Source organism: Leuresthes tenuis, unplaced genomic scaffold (genome assembly GCF_036924035.1).
Source record: "Leuresthes tenuis unplaced genomic scaffold, fLeuTen1.0.hap1 SCAF_18, whole genome shotgun sequence".
Lineage (NCBI taxonomy): Eukaryota > Metazoa > Chordata > Actinopteri > Atheriniformes > Atherinopsidae > Leuresthes > Leuresthes tenuis.
Genome location: NW_027325372.1, coordinates 1079467 through 1102683, shown reverse-complemented (window position 1 = coordinate 1102683; position 23217 = coordinate 1079467). Strand labels below are relative to the sequence as shown.

General features: G+C 44.8%; 3 protein-coding genes across 12 annotated transcripts in view; 1 reads left to right on the top strand and 2 right to left on the bottom strand.

Moving 5' to 3' along the window:
- The window catches only part of LOC140275674 (uncharacterized), a 38223-nt gene extending 37745 nt beyond the window's left edge, over window positions 1–478 (bottom strand). For all 8 annotated transcript variants that reach the window (XM_072371191.1, XM_072371194.1, XM_072371193.1 and 5 more), the window contains exon 1: window positions 126–478. In XM_072371191.1, the coding sequence (XP_072227292.1) occupies window positions 126–183 (58 nt within the window). In that variant the 5' untranslated portion in view covers window positions 184–478. The remainder of the gene's footprint in view (window positions 1–125) is intronic.
- Window positions 479–7637: 7159 nt separating this feature from the next.
- On the bottom strand, window positions 7638–14528 carry stpg1 (sperm-tail PG-rich repeat containing 1). The gene is made up of 8 exons (XM_072370421.1): window positions 14415–14528; window positions 14022–14090; window positions 13842–13943; window positions 8611–8781; window positions 8430–8532; window positions 8189–8357; window positions 7922–8109; window positions 7638–7711 (listed from the first exon to the last, which is right to left on the bottom strand). Exons 1-8 carry the CDS (start codon window positions 14526–14528, stop codon window positions 7638–7640), a joined length of 990 nt encoding a protein of 329 aa, XP_072226522.1.
- An 18-nt stretch (window positions 14529–14546) lies between these two features.
- meaf6 (MYST/Esa1-associated factor 6) lies at window positions 14547–19287 on the top strand. 3 transcript variants are annotated; one of them, XM_072371225.1, is made up of 8 exons: window positions 14548–14696; window positions 15518–15633; window positions 15845–15932; window positions 16009–16054; window positions 16133–16325; window positions 18470–18499; window positions 18842–18875; window positions 18948–19138. In XM_072371225.1, the coding sequence occupies exons 1-8, from the start codon at window positions 14607–14609 to the stop codon at window positions 18960–18962; spliced, it is 612 nt and encodes a 203-aa protein (XP_072227326.1). In that variant the 5' UTR covers window positions 14548–14606; the 3' UTR covers window positions 18963–19138. The 3 variants fall into 3 exon arrangements, with proteins under 3 accessions (XP_072227325.1, XP_072227326.1, XP_072227327.1); XM_072371224.1 differs by lacking the exon at window positions 18470–18499 and having other exon boundaries at window positions 14547–14696; window positions 19045–19287; XM_072371226.1 differs by lacking the exon at window positions 18470–18499 and having other exon boundaries at window positions 14549–14696.
- The last annotated feature ends 3930 nt before the right edge of the window (window positions 19288–23217 follow it).

The window sequence follows — 23217 nt, the reverse complement described above, 5'->3', positions numbered from 1 at the left end:
TCTGCAGGTGATCAGTCTGATTTATCGATCCGTCGTGTCACTGCACCTCACTGACAATGAGCTGGACTTAAAATCAGCAGCAGAAAACGTCTAAACATGGACTAAAACACGAGTCAGATACTCACTCCTGTCCGTTAGAGTCAGCTTCTCCTCCAAATGACGCCCCAGCTCCTTAAAATCCATCGTCTCCGTTCAGCTCGGTTTCATTCCTCAGAGTCGCCCCAGTGCATGAGATGAACTCCGGTACAGACCGTCCAAACACGCCCTGTGGAAATCCAACCGGAACCAAAGACGAGACGTGGCCGAAAAAGATGTGAAAATAAAATAAAACCAGGATCCGGCCGGAAACGGCACGAGAAGCTAAAAAAAATGTTAAAATTGTGATTTTAAAAAATGTCACGTCCGTGTTTTCAGAGCCAGAGGCTCGGTTCAGTCCGGAGGGTGCGGAGCTGCCCGCTGGAGAAGCCACAGTGTGAGAATAAAGAGCTTCGGGACGAGCGAGTGAAGTTACCGAGAGGCGTGACGCACTTCCGGCTGCGGCTTCAAAATAAAAGCGCCTGAAGGGAAAAATATTACTTAGGTTTTACAGGAGTCCAAATAACAACAACAACAACAACAAAAGAAAATCCTGAAAACGTGTTATAAAACACAATATAAATCTGAAAACACAGAAAAACACTCAAATATTCTGAAAGCTTGAGCAAAGAAGAGAAAACGACTACAGGAAGTGATGCCGTTACATAAATGTTCTGTTTTCATGTGAGAATAAGTCAGATACAGACATGGAACACATATCTAAAGGAAACTTATTTCAGTCTCAAGCAACCTGTCACGTGGAAGCTTCTGAAGGATAAAAGAAGGAGCTCACTCACTCATACAGTTTAACAGATATTTCAGCACCACAGTCAAGTGGAAACAAAAAGAAGGCAGGTAGTTACAGCCAGCCTCACACAGGTGTGCCCTGAGAGAACCATTGAACCCCAGCATCAGCCTGGAGGAAGAGAAAAGAAGGGTGGGACTGAACAAGCAGCCACAGAACACATCTGTGGTGCCATCAGCTTCAGATTTGTCACATGCACGGATGCATGCACAGTCCCACACATCAGCAGCCTGATCCATCCTGTAGACTGGGGTCAACATTTAAAGCTAAAGGTAAAAATACCAACCTCAGTGCAAAGAAAGAATTAAAAAGCAACGTGACAAGCTAAGAATGGTCCATAATAAACCTTTTATAGACAGAAATTATATGTAAACATCATATTAAATACAACTTTAAAAACACAACTATGGATATACAAATGTATCAATAAAAAGCGTGTTGTTCAGCGTGTTTATACAGATAAATACTTTTATATTTATATATATTTATATATAAATATATATATTCATGGTCTGAATCGAGTGGGTAAATCGTTTTATTCTGAAGGCAGGGGCACCTTGTTTCCGGTTGTCGTCACTTCCTCTCGCTAACTTAACGTCGCCGATCAGAACGAAAAACCGCATGTTGGACAAACGGACGGAACCAACTGTTGTAGGAAGAGAAGAGACTCTTCTTCCAGCTCAGAAACACAGAAAAGATTTAATCGATCTTCGATCAAAACGTTTTGTCCACATTCTGGGCTTCATGACCGGGTTCAGCCGCGGAACCAGAACTCTGGTGTTGGTCTGACCCCCGGTTGGATCCCTGAGTGGTTTGACCCAACAGATGATTTCCAGCAGCTGACAGTAACAGTCTGACACTCTTTACTTTAAAAAAACGTTTTAAAGACGCTGAATTCGGCTGTAAATCACTGAATAAAAAGACGGAACCGCAGGTCCGAAAACAACCCGAACACAGAGAGAACAGGCCTCAGATTTATCACAGAATTAACCCATAAAGTGACGGGAGAAGGTGGCATTTTGGGCCAGAACTGCGACATGAACGGTCTGAAAGCAGCAGACGTGTCAGTGGGATTCATATTTAGTTAGACTTTAATAAGTTAAGGAGTCGCTCCAGCATGGAAACAAGCAGGTGAACCAGACAAAGCTCCAATCAGAACCACAACCCATCAGAAACAGGCGGATTCAGCAGTCTGAGGGTTATTGGAACATTTAGAGGACTCAGCCACAGGTTTCCTCAGCTGCCTCCATCCTCAGAAGAAGCTTTTAAAGAAAGAAAATGATCTGTTTTCAGAGTGAATCTGATGTTCAGAAAGAAAATTATCTGTTTTCAGAGTGAATCTGATGTTCAGAAAGAAAATGATCTGTTTTCAGAGTGAATCTGATGTTCAGAAAGAAAATTATCTGTTTTCAGAGTGAATCTGATGTTCAGAAAGAAAATTATATGTTTTCAGAGTGAATCTGATGTTCAGAAAGAAAATTATCTGTTTTCAGAGTGAATCTGATGTTCAGAAAGAAAATTATCTGTTTTCAGAGTGAATCTGATGTTCAGAAAGAAAATTATCTGTTTTCAGAGTGAATCTGATGTTCAGAAAAAAAATTATCTGTTTTCAGAGTGAATCTGATGTTCAGAAAGAAAATTATCTGTTTTCAGAGTGAATCTGAAGTTCAGAAAGAAAATTATCTGTTTTCAGAGTGAATCTGAAGTTCAGAAAGAAAATGATCTGTTTTCAGAGTGAATCTGATGTTCAGAAAGAAAATTATCTGTTTTCAGAGTGAATCTGATGTTCAGAAAGAAAATGATCTGTTTTCAGAGTGAATCTGATGTTCAGAAAGAAAATTATCTGTTTTCAGAGTGAATCTGATGTTCAGAAAGAAAATGATCTGTTTTCAGAGTGAATCTGATGTTCAGAAAGAAAATTATCTGTTTTCAGAGTGAATCTGATGTTCAGAAAGAAAATTATATGTTTTCAGAGTGAATCTGATGTTCAGAAAGAAAATTATCTGTTTTCAGAGTGAATCTGATGTTCAGAAAGAAAATGATCTGTTTTCAGAGTGAATCTGATGTTCAGAAAGAAAATTATCTGTTTTCAGAGTGAATCTGATGTTCAGAAAAAAAATTATCTGTTTTCAGAGTGAATCTGATGTTCAGAAAGAAAATTATCTGTTTTCAGAGTGAATCTGAAGTTCAGAAAGAAAATTATCTGTTTTCAGAGTGAATCTGAAGTTCAGAAAGAAAATGATCTGTTTTCAGAGTGAATCTGAAGTTCAGAAAGAAAATTATCTGTTTTCAGAGTGAATCTGATGTTCAGAAAGAAAATTATCCGTTTTCAGAGTGAATCTGATGTTCAGAAAGAAAATGATCTGTTTTCAGAGTGAATCTGATGTTCAGAAAGAAAATTATCTGTTTTCAGAGTGAATCTGATGTTCAGAAAGAAAATTATCTGTTTTCAGAGTGAATCTGATGTTCAGAAAGAAAATGATCTGTTTTCAGAGTGAATCTGATGTTCAGAAAGAAAATTATCTGTTTTCAGAGTGAATCTGATGTTCAGAAAGAAAATTATCTGTTTTCAGAGTGAATCTGATGTTCAGAAAGAAAATGATCTGTTTTCAGAGTGAATCTGAAGTTCAGAAAGAAAATTATCTGTTTTCAGAGTGAATCTGATGTTCAGAAAGAAAATGATCTGTTTTCAGAGTGAATCTGATGTTCAGAAAGAAAATTATCTGTTTTCAGAGTGAATCTGATGTTCAGAAAGAAAATTATCTGTTTTCAGAGTGAATCTGATGTTCAGAAAGAAAATGATCTGTTTTCAGAGTGAATCTGAAGTTCAGAAAGAAAATTATCTGTTTTCAGAGTGAATCTGATGTTCAGAAAGAAAATTATCTGTTTTCAGAGTGAATCTGATGTTCAGAAAGAAAATTATCTGTTTTCAGAGTGAATCTGATGTTCAGAAAGAAAATTATCTGTTTTCAGAGTGAATCTGATGTTCAGAAAGAAAATGATCTGTTTTCAGAGTGAATCTGAAGTTCAGAAAGAAAATTATCTGTTTTCAGAGTGAATCTGATGTTCAGAAAGAAAATTATCTGTTTTCAGAGTGAATCTGATGTTCAGAAAGAAAATGATCTGTTTTCAGAGTGAATCTGATGTTCAGAAAGAAAATTATCTGTTTTCAGAGTGAATCTGATGTTCAGAAAGAAAATTATCTGTTTTCAGAGTGAATCTGATGTTCAGAAAGAAAATTATCTGTTTTCAGAGTGAATCTGATGTTCAGAATGCTTCCAGTGAACTAGTTAACGTGTCGGAGCTTTTTCAGCTTAAAGCGTCACTAGTTTAGTTCAGAGAGACACTAATCTGTCAAAAAGTTGACTAGTTTGGATTGTGTTGGAACTAGTTCAGCTACAGAGTCACTAGAACCGGTTATTATTCAACTAATTGGACCAAATGTGACAAAGACCAAAGCAGGGAACTGATGCCTGATATCAGAGATGGAAGAAATGCTCGGATGCCTGGCCACCTGCGCAGGTGTGTGCTGGTGGAGCGACTTCAGGTGTGTCTCCACTCTGGTTTAATCTTTTTCACCACAAACACCAGTGGCTGTTTCTCTGCTACAGTCTGGATATTCCACTAATAACTGTGGACAGGCCTAAACGTGATCCTTCTTCTTCATGAGTCCGAGTAGAAGTGGAGAAGGTTGAACTGAAAGGTGAAGCTATTGATTTACCAGCTGATCTATGACCAAACTCAGCCCTCAGATCCTCAGAGGGGTGCCTGGGCTCATCCTCTATCATACAGAACAGTTGGCTCAGGCATCTGGGCAGATCTGATCCTCCTGGGCAGATCTGATCCTCCTGGGCAGATCTGATCCTCCTGGGCAGATCTGATCCTCCTGGGCAGATCTGATCCTCCTGGGCAGATCTGATCCTCCCGGGCAGATGTTCTGGACGTGTCCCACCAGGACCCAGGAACCAGGAGGAGGCCTTTGGTCAGACCCGGGACTCTTTGGTTACGTCTCTCCTGTAAGAGCTGCAGAAGAAAGAAGGCGATCTGTGGCTCTGTGGCTCAGACTGTTACCTTTGACCCGTCTTTATCCAGGACTGGGTTTCTGTTTGTTCTGCTCCAAACCTTCTGCTCAGAAGTCAGCGTGCGACCACATGTAAAAAATGTCAGATTTGCACAGCTTTCCCCACAGCAAACACTCAGCTGGGAGAACATTTACAGCCCAGAATGTAACAGATTCCTTTAAAAGCTGCAGGAGATCTGAAACTCATCCGACTTCAGGAACTTCAGGCTCCTTTTGCAGATTTTTATGTGACAAAAGCTGGATTTTATCTGCATGTGCTGATTAGCAACAAAATACGATGAGTGGAGTTTCTGTTTCTGAAGCATTTCCATCTAAATGTGGATCACAAACGGCACCATTTTCATCTGTGAGATTCAGACTAAATCTAACATTTAACGAGTGAGGATGACGGCCTGCTGCAGTCTAACAGATCCTCACCGAGGACATTCATGCCCACACTCGTCTGCACCTGACTGGAACACCCTAAACCCACTCAGGCATGTCGGTTCCCCCCCGCCCTCCTGCAGGAATTCAGCCCTGCAGCCCAAAAAGCAGCCGTCAGACCTCACCATGTGTGAGGATCCTCCTTGTGGGTGCGGCCGGCTTCTGTCTGAGTTATAAACTGCTCCTCAGCCCGCACAATGGAGTCGTTTCACAGGGCGAGAGCACTTATCTGCGTCTGAATTTAACCACAGCTGCTGCAGAGTCCAGCAGTTGCTGCGCTTATCAGCCACAGAGCTGCGAAGAATCTCAGATCGCATCCTCTGCAAAAAGAGGTTTCCAAGGCAACGACCGTCTGTCAGAAAGATGGATTCTCTCCATGAAACCGACGTAAACAGCTGCTGGAAAATATGAGACGATTCATATCAGTGGAGGACTGGAAACAGCTGGAAACAGCTGGAAACAGCCAGCAGAGACAGTCAGACGCATCAAACTAATGAAGGGGAGTTGCCTCGAAGATCTTTATCTTCAACAGAAGCTCTTATCTCAGCTCCTGAGCTCGTCTTAGTGTTTTTTTTATCCTCTGGTGCAGCACCTGGAAGTCCAGACGGGTCAGGCTGTGAGCCAGAACCAGTTTGGTCTTCGTTTCATCATCTCAGAAATATTCCCAAACTGAGAGCAGCTGCTTCCAGATCTGAGCTGATGATTCATGCATTCGGTCTGTTTTCACATGTCTCACGCAAGTGGTCCAAAAGGCAGCTGCTGAGCTGCTAACAGAACCATCTGACGGGTCACATCTTTCCACTGGATCCCATCAGCTGCAGAGTCCAGTTTAAAGTCCTGTTCAGAGCACTGCATGGTCAGGTCCTTCTGATCTGAATGAGCTTTTAAAGCCACAGCAGCTGGACTCTGAGGTCCTCTGATCAGGTTCTGCTGCTTGGACTGAGCTCTCAGGTTCTGGCTCCTAAACCCTGACACTGAGGACCGTGCACATTCATCCATCTGCTGTTGTAAAGAACTTTGTGGCTCCTTAAAGCTAAATCAGCTTAAAGTCTCACATGTTGAAGAAGCTGCTGCATCAGCAGATAGAAATGATTTATTCAGAGGCCATAAAAGCATAAACATATCCTCAGTGAAGCCATTAGACGCCACAGATTACTGTCATAGATCTTTGCTCTCGTTACTGTAACAGAAGTGATGTCAAACCAGCCATGTGAAAAATCCCAGTGCGTCATCATCAGGACACACCGTCCTCCGCCGTGATCGATGCCATCAGCCATGTGCCCGGTGGTGTTGGGCTGAAGCTGCAGGGGTAGGGCTGCTCCTCCCATCGCCCTGCAGCAGCCGGCTCAGCTCAGCTGTTCCTGGACCAGCAGCAGCAGCAGAAAACTGTTCCTGGACCAGCAGCAGAAAACTGTTCCTGGACCAGCAGCAGCAGAAAACTGTTCCTGGACCAGCAGCAGAAAACTGTTCCTGGACCAGCAGCAGCAGCAGAAAACTGTTCCTGGACCAGCAGCAGCAGCAGAAAACTGTTCCTGGACCAGCAGCAGAAAACTGTTCCTGGACCAGCAGCAGAAAACTGTTCCTGGACCAGCAGCAGCAGTAGAAAACTGTTCCTGGACCAGCAGCAGCAGCAGAAAACTGTTCCTGGACCAGCAGCACCAGCAGAAAACTGTTCCTGGACCAGCAGCAGCAGCAGGAAACTGTTCCTGGAGCAGCAGCAGCAGCAGAAAACTGTTCCTGGACCAGCAGCACCAGCAGAAAACTGTTCCTGGACCAGCAGCAGCAGCAGGAAACTGTTCCTGGAGCAGCAGCAGCAGCAGAAAACTGTTCCTGGACCAGCAGCAGCAGTAGAAAACTGTTCCTGGACCAGCAGCAGCAGCAGAAAACTGTTCCTGGACCAGCAGCAGCAGCAGGAAACTGTTCCTGGACCAGCAGCAGCAGCAGGAAACTGTTCCTGGACCAGCAGCAGCAACAGGAAACTGTTCCTGGACCAGCAGCAGCAACAGGAAACTGTTCCTGGACCAGCAGCACCAGCAGAAAACTGTTCCTGGACCAGCAGCAGCAGAAAACTGTTCCTGGACCAGCAGCAGCAGCAGAAAACTGTTCCTGGACCAGCAGCTCCTTCTGTCCCTCTGGTCCACATCAGGACAGAGAAAACATGCAAAATGTAATTATGACACGACTTGATGTGAAAGTTCTGCTGGACGCAGAAGGAGACCCAGCAGGGAACAAGTTTATTTGAGCAGTTTGGCTTCAGAAGGGAACCCAGACCCTGGCGTTGGGGTAGAGGAACGACTGCTTGGGCACGGCGTGGGGGTTGTACAGGCCTGGAAACACACAATTCAGCAGCTAACATGTTGTTACTGATTACCTGTAAGATCAATAAAACATTTTCAACACGGGGAAAACAGCAGCAAATGCTGCATTCAGGGGCAGCGACTTCTGTGGGACAGAATCATTTCCCGAGGTTTGGAAATAAAGAGAAATAAAAACCTCTGAATCTGCTCTGCGTAGCTCCTCTGTTTGCCTGGTCTTACCTGGTCCTGGGGTCCCGTCAGCCCGGGACGATGGCAACATTCTCCCAGTTCTGGACGCAAACGCAGCAGTGGGCATCGAACGCTTGGACGTCCGGTCGCTGCTTCCTATGTCGTAGTGCCCGGGGCCCGGCGGCGGCGGGTCCTTGGGAACGGCCCGAGGAGGAGCTGCTATCACCACACATTTCCTCCTTCAAACACAGGTGGAACCCCTTTAACCCTCAGGCTGCATAGCTCAGAGCCACAGTGTAACTTTAGGTGTTTACTGACAGCGGGGGGGTCCTGTGGGCCGCGGCGGGCGGCTGGTGGGGGCTGTAGGCCCCGGGGCCCGGCACACGGTGGTCCGCCGCAGCGCTCAGCCTCTGAGTTTTGGATCTGAAGGGTGATGAGACGGCCGGCGAGCTGCGCCGGATCAAACTGTGGCTCACCTCATAGTGACCTTTAAGAAATCCACTGAATTAACGCCAGAAGCTGAGCTCTGGAAGAAGGAACCATCAGAAGGTGCGTTCACCTGGCGGCGGCCCGTCCGTGGTCACGCACACAGGTTCCCGTGCAGTCTGTGAGAGGAACGGCGAGGTGACAGCCACCGAGGAGAATCTCGCCGCACGGCTGACCTGCGCACAGAAAACAGCGAGATTACACGGCCCAGCCGCTGGAGGTCGGTCTGACAGCAGATCACATGACCCACGCACGTCGTACTGGTTCGGAGCCGGAGTTCGGTGTTTGGCGCCGTCCGGCAGCACAGCGACAGGCAACCGGAACGCTCCGGAGGCGCCAGCGCTGAAGTCGTGCTTGTTGATGAGGGAGCTCTGCAGGTTGTAGGCGTTGGGCGCCGGGACGCCGCCCCGCGGCCTCCTGGGAGCCTGAAGGGCCAAAGACAGGAAGAAGACGCCTTAATGCAGCCGTTGTCACGGTGATGGACTGTCTGAAAAACTTAAAATATCAAAGAGATCCCTCTGATCGGCTTCTGCTTCAGAAAGAAAGAAAGAAAATGAGTAAAAGACAAATAGATAAAAAATGTAAGTCTGAGCTGCTCAGAATGTGACAGTGAATGCATCACAAAACTGAGGCAAAGACACTTGAATGCATCACAAAACTGAGGCAAAGACACTTGAATGCAGCACAAAACTGAGGCAAAGACACTTGAATGCAGCACAAAACTGAGGCAAAGACACTTGAATGCAGCACAAAGCTGACGCAGACACTTGAATGCAGCACAAAGCTGACATAAAGACACTTGAATGCAGCACAAAACTGACACAAAGACACTTGAATGCAGCACAAAACTGAGGCAAAGACACTTGAATGCAGCACAAAGCTGACGCAGACACTTGAATGCAGCACAAAACTGAGACAAAGACACTTGAATGCAGCACAAAGCTGACGCAGACACTTGAATGCAGCACAAAACTGACACAAAGACACTTGAATGCAGCACAAAGCTGACATAAAGACACTTGAATGCAGCACAAAACTGACACAAAGACACTTGAATGCAGCACAAAACTGAGGCAAAGACACTTGAATGCAGCACAAAACTGAGGCAAAGACACTTGAATGCAGCACAAAACTGAGGCAAAGACAACTGAATGCAGCACAAAACTGAGGCAAAGACACTTGAATGCAGCACAAAACTGAGGCAAAGACACTTGAATGCAGCACAAAACTGAGGCAAAGACACTTGAATGCAGCACAAAACTGAGGCAAAGACACTTGAATGCAGCACAAAACTGAGGCAAAGACACATGAATGCAGCACAAAACTGAGGCAAAGACATTTGAATGCAGCACAAAACTGACACAAAGACACTTGAATGCAGCACAAAGCTGAGGCAAAGACACTTGAATGCAGCACAAAACTGAGGCAAAGACACTTGAATGCAGCACAAAACTGAGGCAAAGACACTTGAATGCAGCACAAAACTGACATAAAGACACTTGAATGCAGCACAAAACTGAGGCAAAGACACTTGAATGCAGCACAAAACTGAGGCAAAGACACTTGAATGCAGCACAAAACTGAGGCAAAGACACTTGAATGCAGCACAAAACTGACATAAAGACACTTGAATGCAGCACAAAACTGAGGCAAAGACACTTGAATGCAGCACAAAACTGAGGCAAAGACACTTGAATGCAGCACAAAACTGAGGCAAAGACACTTGAATGCAGCACAAAACTGAGGCAAAGACACTTGAATGCAGCACAAAACTGAGGCAAAGACACTTGAATGCAGCACAAAACTGAGGCAAAGACACTTGAATGCAGCACAAAACTGACATAAAGACACTTGAATGCAGCACAAAACTGAGGCAAAGACACTTGAATGCAGCACAAAACTGAGGCAAAGACACTTGAATGCAGCACAAAACTGAGACAAAGACACTTGAATGCAGCACAAAACTGAGGCAAAGACACTTGAATGCATCACAAAACTGAGGCAAAGACACTTGAATGCAGCACAAAATTGAGGCAAAGACACTTGAATGCAGCACAAAACTGAGGCAAAGACACTTGAATGCATCACAAAACTGAGGCAAAGACACTTGAATGCAGCACAAAACTGAGGCAAAGACACTTGAATGCAGCACAAAACTGACATAAAGACACTTGAATGCAGCACAAAACTGAGGCAAAGACACTTGAATGCAGCACAAAACTGAGGCAAAGACACTTGAATGCAGCACAAAACTGAGGCAAAGACACTTGAATGCAGCACAAAACTGAGGCAAAGACACTTGAATGCAGCACAAAACTGAGGCAAAGACACTTGAATGCAGCACAAAACTGAGGCAAAGACACTTGAATGCAGCACAAAACTGAGGCAAAGACACTTGAATGCAGCACAAAACTGAGGCAAAGACACTTGAATGCAGCACAAAACTGAGGCAAAGACACTTGAATGCAGCACAAAACTGACACAAAGACACTTGAATGCAGCACAAAAGTGACACAAAGACACTTGAATGCAGCACAAAACTGAGGCAAAGACACTTGAATGCAGCACAAAACTGAGGCAAAGACACTTGAATGCAGCACAAAACTGACACAAAGACACTTGAATGCAGCACAAAACTGACACAAAGACACTTGAATGCAGCACAAAACTGAGGCAAAGACACTTGAATGCAGCACAAAACTGAGGCAAAGACACTTGAATGCAGCACAAAACTGACACAAAGACACTTCAATGCAGCACAAAACTGACACAAAGACACTTGAATGCAGCACAAAGCTGAGGCAAATACACTTGAATGCAGCACAAAACTGACACAAAGACACTTCAATGCAGCACAAAACTGACACAAAGACACTTGAATGCAGCACAAAACTGACACAAAGACACTTGAATGCAGCACAAAGCTGAGGCAAAGACACTTGAATGCAGCACAAAACTGACACAAAGACACTTGAATGCAGCACAAAACTGACACAAAGACACTTGAATGCAGCACAAAACTGACACAAAGACACTTGAATGCAGCACAAAGCTGAGGCAAAGACACTTGAATGCAGCACAAAACTGACACAAAGACACTTGAATGCAGCACAAAACTGACGCAAAGACACTTGAATGCAGCACAAAGCTGAGGCAAAGACACTTGAATGCAGCACAAAACTGACACAAAGACACTTGAATGCATCACAAAACTGAGGCAAAGACACTTGAATGCAGCACAAAACTGAGGCAAAGACACTTGAATGCAGCACAAAACTGAGGCAAAGACACTTGAATGCAGCACAAAACTGAGGCAAAGACACTTGAATGCAGCACAAAACTGAGGCAAAGACACTTGAATGCAGCACAAAACTGAGGCAAAGACACTTGAATGCAGCACAAAACTGACACAAAGACACTTCAATGCAGCACAAAACTGACACAAAGACACTTGAATGCAGCACAAAACTGACACAAAGACACTTCAATGCAGCACAAAACTGACACAAAGACACTTGAATGCAGCACAAAGCTGAGGCAAAGACACTTGAATGCAGCACAAAACTGACACAAAGACACTTGAATGCATCACAAAACTGAGGCAAAGACACTTGAATGCAGCACAAAGCTGACATAAAGACACTTGAATGCAGCACAAAACTGAGGCAAAGACACTTGAATGCAGCACAAAACTGACACAAAGACACTTGAATGCAGCACAAAACTGACACAAAGACACTTGAATGCAGCACAAAACTGAGGCAAAGACACATGAATGCAGCACAAAACTGAGGCAAAGACACTTGAATGCAGCACAAAACTGACACAAAGACACTTGAATGCAGCACAAAGCTGAGGCAAAGACACTTGAATGCATCACAAAACTGAGGCAAAGACACTTGAATGCAGCACAAAACTGAGGCAAAGACACTTGAATGCAGCACAAAACTGAGGCAAAGACACTTGAATGCAGCACAAAACTGAGGCAAAGACACTTGAATGCAGCACAAAACTGAGGCAAAGACACTTGAATTCAGCACAAAACTGAGGCAAAGACACTTGAATTCAGCACAAAACTGAGGCAAAGACACATGAATGCAGCACAAAACTGAGGCAAAGACACTTGAATGCAGCACAAAACTGACACAAAGACACTTGAATGCAGCACAAAGCTGAGGCAAAGACACTTGAATGCAGCACAAAACTGAGGCAAAGACACTTGAATGCAGCACAAAACTGAGGCAAAGACACTTGAATGCAGCACAAAACTGAGGCAAAGACACTTGAATGCAGCACAAAACTGAGGCAAAGACACTTGAATGCAGCACAAAACTGAGGCAAAGACACTTGAATGCAGCACAAAACTGAGGCAAAGACACATGAAAGCAGCACAAAACTGACACAAAGACACTTGAATGCAGCACAAAACTGAGGCAAAGACACTTGAATGCAGCAGCTGAAGGTGTCGCAGTGATGGACTGTCTGAAAAACTTAAAATATCAAAGAGATCCCTCTGAGTGACTTCTTCAGAAAGAAAGAAAGAAAGCAAATGAGTAAAATACAAATAGATAAAAAAAAATGTAAGTTCAGTTCGTCTGGCACCAGCAGCCACGTTCAAAGTCACCTAAATCCCGTTCTTTCAGCTGTCCTCACCACCTCCAGCCGCAGCTGATTGGCTGATCAGCTGCAGCTGATTGGCTGATCAGCTGTCTGTGTTAACAGGTCATTGAACAGGTGAACCTGATAAAGTGGCCTCTGACTGCACAGATATTCATTATATTAAAGATTAATAACAAATACTAAGAAGAAAACTAACAGAAATCCACAAAAACGTCATGTTAACTAAAACTGAGCCTGTTTATAAGTTTATTTAGTTTTTCTCATGATTCACGAGGGGAAAATGTTGAGTTTGGAGCTTTGTGGTAATAAACACAGCTTCATCTTTCCTTTAAACGGCTGATTCAGCGTCTGTATGAGCAGAGAAACTGTCCACAGAAACCTCAGCTGCTCCAGCTGCTCCCAGGTCAGCCCCAGGGCCTCCGCCCAGCTGCCAGGTCCAATAAGTGTCCAGGAGACGTCCTCCTCCACCTCCACCTGAAGGAAGACGTCCTGTTCATTCTAAACCTTTATTTAAACCTTTATTTAACCCTTTATTTAACCCTTTATTTAACCAGGGACAGAAACCAAGCAGAACCACACAAACAGAACCAGTGAACAGCTCTGAAGCCGATCTGGAGCAGTTTTCAGGACGGAGTCGTGACCTCTGACCTCTCTGCAGCATCTAAACCATCCACTCCTGACCTCCTGAAACCTCAACAGATCACAGATAAGCTGCTCGTTGCATCTTCTGTGCAGGAAGGTTTCTGTGACTGGACAGAGTTCCCAGTGACTGATTTACTGAGGCTGAGAGCTTCGTGATGTCGCTCCTCCTGTGGAGACCACCTTTTATCGTCTGTTTCTGCAGATAAATGTTCCGGCTCCTCACCTTAGATGCAACAAAACCAGTTGTTCCTTTCTTTGAGAAGGATGGATTGTTGATGTTAAAGCTGGAGCTGCAGCTGTAGCTGCCTGGTCCTGGAAGTTCGTCCTGAAACCAAAAAACACCAACCTGGTTGAGCAGTTTTTGAGTGTGAGCTGTGTCCTCACATCGGAGGTAAAGTCCTACCAGACAGAGAGCAGAAGGAAACCTCTCAGCCTGGGATGAAAAGCCCTTCTTCTTCTTCTTCTGTGGTGTCTGACATCCGGTCGGTGCTGGAGATGAAACACGTGAAGCCTTATCTGCTTCAAAATAAAAATAAAATGTCAGACTTTGTACTTGGAATAGTTTAATCATGTAAAATCCTTCAGATTTATATCTTATATGCGCATTATATGCAAATATGGAGCATTAAAGTGCACAAAACTAAAATACAGACTGAAAGAAGTATTCAAAATGATGATAAATAAGTAAACAAAACGAGTTTAAATTTAAACAAAACAAATCTAAAAATTAAAATAACACTTTCAGTTTTGTGCTTGAACTTTTAAAATAACTAATAAAAAAAGACTCAAACTTTACCCACAGTTGGTAAATCTGCCGTTCATGCTGCAGGTCACTCGGTGCCGTTGCCACGGCAACGAGAAAACAGGTTCTGATTTGAGACGAGGTCCCATCGCGAGACTTGAGCGCCATCTGCCGGTGGAGGCGGGCAGGGGGTCTGTGATTACGCCACCCGCCGCAGCCTCTGTTGTTTCCAGAGCTCTATCCATCATGGCGATGCACGCGAAGGCGACCCCGCCGCAGATCCCGGACACCCGCCGGGAGCTGGCGGACTTGGTGAAGAGGAAACAGGAGCTCGCTGTGAGTGAGATGAGAGCGGCTTTAAAGTTGTATGTGGTTATTTTAAAAAGTTGACCGTCGCTGATGGACGAGGCCTTTGTGCTAAGCTAACGGTGGCTATCCCTCCATGTAGCTGGTAGCTCAAGCTAACTTGGCTAGCAGCTGCGTAATCGTGGCATATGCTGTGCTATCACTTTATATGAACTCCTCGTGTTGTGTTTGATCAAAAAGTGTAAATACTGTTTATATTTGCTAAATATATTTTATGTCTTTTCTTTTTTCACTCAGCAGCCACGCTCTACTATATGCTAACTATTTAGCTTGGCTAGGGTTAGATTAGCCGCCGACAGTTGGCTAAATTCTCGCGATATTCCCACGGGAGTTCAGTACTCTACATCCACCTGGACGTGTTTTCCACACTTTTTTATCCACCTGCGTGTAAGTCTGCTTCAGAGGCGGCACCTGAGGGAGAGAAGAAGCCCCTCAACCAATTATCGGGATCTTAGACCAGGTCCTCTTAAAAATAACACAAAAGTAGTCTTTCAGATTTGTGGCATCTTTTATTTTTATGTTACAAATATAATAAACCCCCTTTTTCATGTGTCTTAAAACCAAATTTGCCAGCAGAGATCAACTGTTGTTTGGCTGCAGAGTTAAACACACATTAAAGGGAAGTTTGTAGGTTAAGTTCAGTGATAACATCAGTTAAACTAAATAAGCTCTCTAATACAACACCATACAGGTGTAGTCAGGATAAAAAACTGTGCTGAGGAGGGTGGAGGCCATGTGATGCTTGAGTAATGGCAGACAAGGCGTTCATTTGTCTGCTTTTCAACTCACAGGAGACGCTGGTGAACCTCGAAAGACAGATTTATGCGTTTGAGGGCAGCTACCTGGAAGACACCCAGATGTACGGCAACATCATCAGAGGGTGGGACCGATACCTCACCAACCAGAAGTAAGATGTTAGTGAGCAGCAAAGAGCGAGTCGGAGCGAGGCAAACGGTGGAAAAGACCGGAGAATGAGGAAGAATTACGTTGCTTGTTCTGTGTTTTATTCTTTTTCTGAGCTGTGACAGAAGCTCTCGGATTGGTGGAAGTGTACCAGAGCTTTGTTGAGATGTGAGGCGTTAAAGCTGTTTCCTGATTGAATCGTTGTTGTTTTTCAGGAACTCCAACAGTAAGACTGACAGAAGGAACCGGAAATTCAAAGAAGCAGAGCGTCTGTTCAGCAAATCGTCCGTCACGTCGGTCGCAGTAAGTCTGACCCGTTTTAACCTGTTGGCGTCTCCTGGGTAGAATGGCGTTTCTCATGCTGTGCTGTGATTGGCAGGCGGTGTGCGCTCTCGGCGGGATTCCGGACCACATGAACGAAAAGCGTGAGTTGTTTTTGCAGCTTCCTCAGAACCGGTTTGTTTGGTCCAGCTCTGACTTGGTTCTGTGGTCTCCTCCTTCAGGTGAAGCCGGCAGCGGCACAGAGAGCGACACCTCTCCGGATCTCCAGAACCAGGAAAACGAGCCCAGCCAGGAGGACACGGAGGACGTGGACTCGACCCTGCAGGACCTGAAACCTCAGAAGGCGGCGTCCTCCTCCTCCTCAGGAAGCCATCACGGGAGCCACAAGAAGAGGAAGAACAAAAACAGACACAGGTACCAAACCCAGATCGAGTGGCGGCCCGTTGGGCTGAGAATGGTTCTGCTGAAAGATGGTTTAACTGTGTGAGACTGAACTGATTCAACAGAAAACTGCTGGATCCCAATGATCTGCTCGGTTTAACTGGCACCAACATGTTCTGCTCAGTGGTCTGTTTCACAGGGACAGGTTTTACTGTGACACATCCTGCTGAACGCCAGCAGGCGGCGCTCCTGCTTCCCGTTACAGCGGATGATAAAATGATAAAAGTGACTCCTCTTTGCTTTGTATGATTTATTTAAACTGTTTGTTTAGCATATTTCTCCCATCGCCTGACTTCATAGCATCGATGGATGAGTCTGATCCAACTGGGTCTCAGGCTGTAACCGTGATGCTGTGAGTGCAGAACATGATCAGGCTGCTGTTACAGGGAGTCGCTTCCAGGGTCATTTCAGGGTAAAAAAGGACAGTTTTCACAGGAATGTTCCCCCAGAGTCTGGCTGAGCTCTGCTCACACCTACAAAGACGACTGTTTCAGCTTCGCTGCTCAGAAAAGATGCTGAACTCAGAGAGAAAAACGCTGTGAGGACCCAGAGCTTTTTGTTGGTGGAAGCTTGGTTTGATGGAGAAAAAGAGGAAAAATGTCTGAAATTTATAGCATTTCAAAGAAAAGAAAAGAGAAAATACTGTAAAAGACAGTTAGCTTAGCACGATAGCACAACATCAATGCTACAGCATCTCAGCAGAAAGCAGCCGGTTCACAGAGTCCACTGAGCGGAACAAACACAAGGAAACATTTCACGTTAGCGTTTTAATGGAAATCAGTCGGCTTGTTTGCTGAGAAGTACGCTAGCAGAGAACAGAAGGAAGCTAGCAGAGAACAGAAGGAAGCTAGCAGAGAACAGAAGGAAGCTAGTAGAGAACAGAAGGAAGCTAAAAGAGAACAGAATGGAGCTAGCAGAGAACAGAATGAAGCTAGTAGAGAACAGAAGGAAGCTAAAAGAGAACAGAAGGAAGCTAGCGGAGAACAGAAGGAAGCTAAAAGAGAACAGAAGGAAGCTAGCGGAGAACAGAAGGAAGCTAGCAGAGAACAGAAGGAAGCTAGTAGAGAACAGAAGGAAGCTAAAAGAGAACAGAAGGAAGCTAAAAGAGAACAGAAGGAAGCTAGCAGAGAACAGAAGGAAGCTAAAAGAGAACAGAAGGAAGCTAGCGGAGAACAGAAGGAAGCTAAAAGAGAACAGAAGGAAGCTAAAAGAGAACAGAAGGAAGCTAGCGGAGGACAGAAGGAAGCTAGAAGAGGACAGAAGGAAGCTAGCGGAGAACAGAAGGAAGCTAAAAGAGAACAGAAGGAAGCTAGCGGAGAACAGAAGGAAGCTAGCGGAGAACAGGAGGAAGCTAGCGGAGGACAGAAGGAAGCTAGCAGAGAACAGAAGGAAGCTAAAAGAGAACAGAAGGAAGCTAGCGGAGAACAGAAGGAAGCTAAAAGAGAACAGAAGGAAGCTAGCAGAGAACAGAAGGAAGCTAAAAGAGAACAGAAGGAAGCTAGCGGAGAACAGAAGGAAGCTAAAAGAGAACAGAAGGAAGCTAGCGGAGAACAGAAGGAAGCTAGCAGAGAACAGAAGGAAGCTAGTAGAGAACAGAAGGAAGCTAAAAGAGAACAGAAGGAAGCTAGCGGAGAACAGAAGGAAGCTAGCGGAGGACAGAAGGAAGCTAGAAGAGGACAGAAGGAAGCTAGCAGAGAACGGGAGGAAGTTAAGCTTTTTATTTTTGGCCAGATGTGTATGATGTTTACTCGTTTATGATCCTGAGCCCCAGTGTAATAAATCCAGGGCTACAAACAGGAAGAAAGCTGCTTATAAACTTATAAAGCGTCTCTCAGCTGGGCTCATGTTGCATTACAAAATAAAAACTGGATCTGTTCCTCCGAGCCGACACCCGGACCTCCGTGTTCTCTGAGTTTCACCTGTGCAGGTGCATATAAACACCTGCCCAGATGTTGTGACTGCGGGCCTCTAACTCAGTAGACGACAGAATGACTTTAGCCTCAGGCTGGTGGTGATTTTCACTTGTTGTGGTGGCAGCAGCTGACTGATGAAGTGAAGCTCAGGTTGGTGAACTAACAGCTGCTGCTCTCTTCCTTCCCTTAATGCTGCTCCCTCAGCCCTTCTGCCATGTTTGATTATGACTTTGAGTAAGTTTGAATTTTACTTCCTGCTCCTGTGGCGTCCACATCCTGCCTGCTGCAACCCATCTCCATCCTGCTGATGAGCTCCACTCTGCATGTTAACGCCTCATCCTTTGATTTCATGCATGCCAGCACCCAGATCTGAGCTCTCCTGCTTGTTGTAGCCTTTTCTTCGTGGTTTTCTGCCTCCGATTCATTTCAGCTGCAGAACCCAGTAAAAACTTCTCTGGTTGTGTTCAGATTATCGTCGATCCGAGCTCGTTTTTTGGACTTCTTCCTGTTTTATCAGAGCTTCCTCCTCCATCAGAGGCAGCTTTTAACGTGGAAACCTCTTTGTGTTTGTCGCAGGTTTGACATGAAGGTGAACAAGAAACCCAGAGCCGTAAGTTCACCCGCTTTCCTTTGATCTTCGGTCCAGAGGAGCCGGGCACTGAATGTGTTTTTTGTCCTGCAGGATTATTCCACTTAGAGCCGTCTGCAGGACCTGAACACAGCTGGATTCACTCACCTTTCTGGACTTGATGAACTTTGTTTCTGTCTCCATGTTTCAGCCTGTGCTGCGTATTGTTGGAACATTCCCCGGCTTCTGTCCTGGTTCAGGTTCTGACCGGTTCATGGTTGCATGCTCCCTGATTGGTCGGACCTCCGGCGACACACATCTTGTATAATGTTAAAAAAAGAACTGTATTTATTGCGTAGCTGATTTTCCTGTTTCCCATTAAGCATCACAGCGGTATGAGCCTGATTCTTTTATGTTTTGTTTTACAGAAAACTAATAAAATGTCTCGGTCTGACATGTCAGAGTCGTGTTGATCTTCTGTCGGTCACTGAACAATCTCAGCGTTCCCACAGGCTCCAGAAACAGCTCTGATGGAGAAAAGCTCCTTTTTTTTTTTAATAAATGTGGCCAGTGTTTATGTGACCGACTCAGAGAACATTCTCCTCTTCTGTCAGTAATCAGGAGCACAAACTGATGGCAGGAACACGGATTTACATGCAGCAGCACATGCTTACCACCAGGGGGCGCCAAAGGCACTTTAAACCGTTTCTGACCTGTGATAAAACAGCATGTCTGTAATACTTCTGCAGGTTAACTGTGCTGTGATGAACTGTGGTGTGTTCAGGTGTTGCTGCTCGATGATAAAACTCAGCTCAGACTGTAATGATCCACATTTAAAGAGTTGATTCCATCCTTTTCTTCACTGCCATGTGCTGATATGACAGAGGACGGCTGCCTAAACTTTACTCCAGTAGAACTTGACTCTCTTGTTGACAGCACTATAGCTTCAATGCGTCCAACACTGGACAATGTTGCCCCTCTGAAAAGGAAGGTAATCAGTCAGAATCTTCCTCCTCCTCTCCTTCCTCCTCTTCCTTTCTCCTTCCTCCTCCTCCTTTCTCCTTCCTCCTCCTGCCTCCTCCTCTCCTTCCTCCTCCTGCCTCCTCCTCCTCCTCTCCTTCCTCCTCCTCCTTCCTCCTCCTCCTCCTCTCCTTCTCTCCTCCTTCCTCCTTCTCCTTCCTCCTCCTCTCCTTCTCTCCTCCTTCCTCTTCCTCCTCCTCTCCTTCCTCCTCCTGCCTCCTCCTCTCCTTCCTCCTCCTCCTTCCTCCTCTCCTCCTTCCTCCTCCTCCTTCCTCTTCCTCCTCCTCTCCTTCCTCCTCCTTCCTCCTTCCTCTTCCTCCTCCTTTTCCTTCCTCCTCCTTCTCTCCTTCCCTCCTCCTCTCCTTCTCTCCTTCCCTCCTTCCTCTTCCTCCTCCTGCCTCCTCCTCTCCTTCCTCCTCCTCCTTCCTCTTCCTCCTCCTTTTCCTTCCTCCTCCTTCTCTCCTTCCCTCCTCCTCTCCTTCCCTCCTTCCTCTTCCTCCTCCTCCTCTCCTTCCCTCCTTCCTCTTCCTCCTCCTCCTCTCCTGCCTCCTCCTTTTCCTTCCTCCTCCTGCCTCCTTCTCTCCTTCCCTCCTCCTCTCCTTCCCTCCTTCTCTCCTTCCCTCCTCCTCTCCTTCTCTCCTTCCTCCTCCTTCCTCCTTCTCTCCTTCCTCCTCCTCTTCCTTCTTTCTCCTTCCTCCTCCTCCTCTCCTTCCTCCTCTTCCTTCTTTCTCCTTCCTCCTCCTCTCCTCTCCTTCCTCCTCCTCTCTCCTTCTCTCCTCCTCCTCCTCTTCCTCCTCCTTCTCTCCTTCCTCCTCTCCTTCCTCCTCCTGGGACCAAACAGGCCCTCCCTCCTACATCCTCTCCTAGCTGAAGGTCAAACATATTTCAGGCAGAGTCATGGGAACAAACAGAACCAGCGGCCTTTTTATTCCTCAGCTGGAGTTGATCTTGTGATCAGATTTTAAAGAACCGGCTCCACAGAACCGGTCAGAACAGGAAGTGACATCACCACATATCTACGGGTCAGAGGCCCACATCGGGCCGGATCCTCGCAGGTGTTTCAGCACCGACTGTGAGCCGGTCCTCTGACAGCAGATCAGAGGTTCTGATCTGGAAATATTTATGTGGACCATTTCAGAGATTCACAGAAAACCATCTTTGTGAAACTTTTCCTTCATTTTTAAAGCTTTTTCATCGTAGTTCCTACAGTTTAGGATGATTTTACTCCCCTCTGTCTCTTTTTAAGGGTTAAAGAAATTAGTTCCTTTGGAACAAACTTAACTGAAATGTAAAAACATTTGTGAAAAGTTTCAGTATTTAAGTACTTTTATCAGAGCCGGGCTTATATTCCTCTGACCTGAGACAGACTCTGGTTAAAATCTCTGTTGGTTTAAGCAGAGTTTGTCTCGTCTTCAAGCTCCGCCCTTTTAGTGAGGTCAGAGGAAAGTTTCCCATCAGTCATTAAACTGGAATTAAATCAGTTTAATCGGAGAGTTCAGGTGTGTTTACCTGCGTTACCTGTGATCCACATCTGGACAGCTGCTGAGATTTAATGCAGAAACACAGACAGAATGAAGCTGTTCCTCCAGTCAGAAACACTCCAGCTCTATAGATACAGATAGTTACTGATCCCAGAGGGAAACAGGTTAGCAGTTAGCTGTGAGTTAGCAGTTAGCTGTAAACTCGCAGTTAGCTGTAAGTTAGCAGGTAGCTGTGAGTTAGCAGTTAGCTGTAAGTTAGCAGGTAGCTGTGAGTTAGCAGTTAGCTGTGAGTTAGCAGTTAGCTGTAAGCTCGCAGTTAGCTGTAAGTTAGCAGTTAGCTGTAACTTAGCAGTGATCTGTAACTTAGCAGGTAGCTGTGAGTTAGCAGTTAGCTGCAAGTTAGCAGGTAGCTGTGAGTTAGCAGTTAGCTGTAAGTTAGCAGTTAGCTGTAAGTTAGCAGTGATCTGTAACTTAGCAGTTCGCTGTAAGCTCGCAGTTAGCAGTTAGCTGTAAGTTAGCAGTTAGCCGTAAGCTCGCAGTTAGCTGTAAGTTAGCAGTGATCTGTAACTTCCCAGTTAGCTGTAAGTTAGCAGGTAGCTGTGAGTTAGCAGTTAGCTGTGAGTTAGCAGTTAGCTGTAAGTTAGCAGTTAGCTGTAAGTTAGCAGGTAGCTGTGAGTTAGCAGTTAGCTGTAAGTTAGCAGGTAGCTGTGAGTTAGCAGTTAGCTGTGAGTTAGCAGTTAGCTGTGAGTTAGCAGTTAGCTGTGAGTTAGGAGCAGATGCTAGCAAACAATTCTTTCTCATCAACAGTAATGGACCAAGCTGGAGATGTGCACAGCGTAACTCGTAGTAATGCATGATGTGTCCTCAGCCCTCCTTTCTATGTACCTACACATGTTATATACCGTTGGAAAGCTAAAGTTCTTGAGATTTTAATTATGTGTATCATTTCAGGATACAATAATAACTATAGACACAGTAAACACTTGTGTCAAACCAGTCGCAAATACAAAAATAAATATGCAACTCACCTATGAAGCCTCACAGGATTCCAAGAACAGCTCCAACTCCTACTGTGTTATAACAATGTGTTATACTGTGTTAATGTGTAATAACAATGTGTTATACTGTGTTAATGTGTAATAACAATGTGTTATACTGTGTTAATGTGTGATAACAGTGTGTTATACTGTGTTAATGTGTAATAACAATGTGTTATACTGTGTTAATGTGTTATAATAATGTGTTATACTGTGTTAATGTGTTATAATAATGTGTTTTACTGTGTTAATGTGTAATAACAGTGTGTTATACTGCGTTAATGTGTTATAACAATGTGTTATACTGCGTTAATGTGTTATAATAATGTGTTATACTGTGTTAATGTGTTATAATAATGTGTTTTACTGTGTTAATGTGTAATAACAGTGTGTTATACTGCGTTAATGTGTTATAACAATGTGTTTTACTGTGTTAATGTGTTATAACAACATCGTATCAGTAATACTGAGAGTGGATCTGGATGTGGGACAGGACAGTCCCAAAGGTAACCTTTCATTATAGCTGAAGAAGAGCAGCATTTTCAAAGTGTTCTCTTTCAAAAGAAACTTCAACCACGACTCTACTCCAAATGGTTCAAGAACAGCTTTAGGTTTCCTTTGGCTTTTAAAACATTTTAACTTTGTCTACAGATGAACCTCATTATTATTATTAATGCTGCGTTGTTCATCTGAGGTTGGAGTTACTGAGTTTTAACACCTGTTGATTTTAAACATGTCCTGATACAGAAAACATTAGAACTGAAGAAGTGTGTCAGTAATTTAACTCCAGGGAGATTCCAGCAAATAAACTTACAGAGATGCAGAGAAGTGCCGACACCTTTAATT

What these genes read in the sequence shown, in the direction of transcription:
- stpg1 (XM_072370421.1), bottom strand. Translation starts at nt 14,528, where the DNA reads ATGGCGCTCAAGTCTCGCGATGGGACCTCGTCTCAAATCAGAACCTGT. An exon ending in GGCAGATTTACCAACTGTGG is followed by an intron (nt 14,091 to 14,414) that starts GTAAAGTTTGAG and finishes ACCGGATGTCAG; the next exon opens with ACACCACAGAAGAAGAAGAA. An exon ending in TGACGGGACCCCAGGACCAG is followed by an intron (nt 7,712 to 7,921) that starts GTAAGACCAGGC and finishes GTGTGTTTCCAG; the next exon opens with GCCTGTACAACCCCCACGCC.
- meaf6 (XM_072371224.1), top strand. Translation starts at nt 14,607, where the DNA reads ATGGCGATGCACGCGAAGGCGACCCCGCCGCAGATCCCGGACACCCGC. An exon ending in CGTCCGTCACGTCGGTCGCA is followed by an intron (nt 15,933 to 16,008) that starts GTAAGTCTGACC and finishes TGTGATTGGCAG; the next exon opens with GCGGTGTGCGCTCTCGGCGG. An exon ending in AAGAACAAAAACAGACACAG is followed by an intron (nt 16,326 to 18,841) that starts GTACCAAACCCA and finishes TGTTTGTCGCAG; the next exon opens with GTTTGACATGAAGGTGAACA.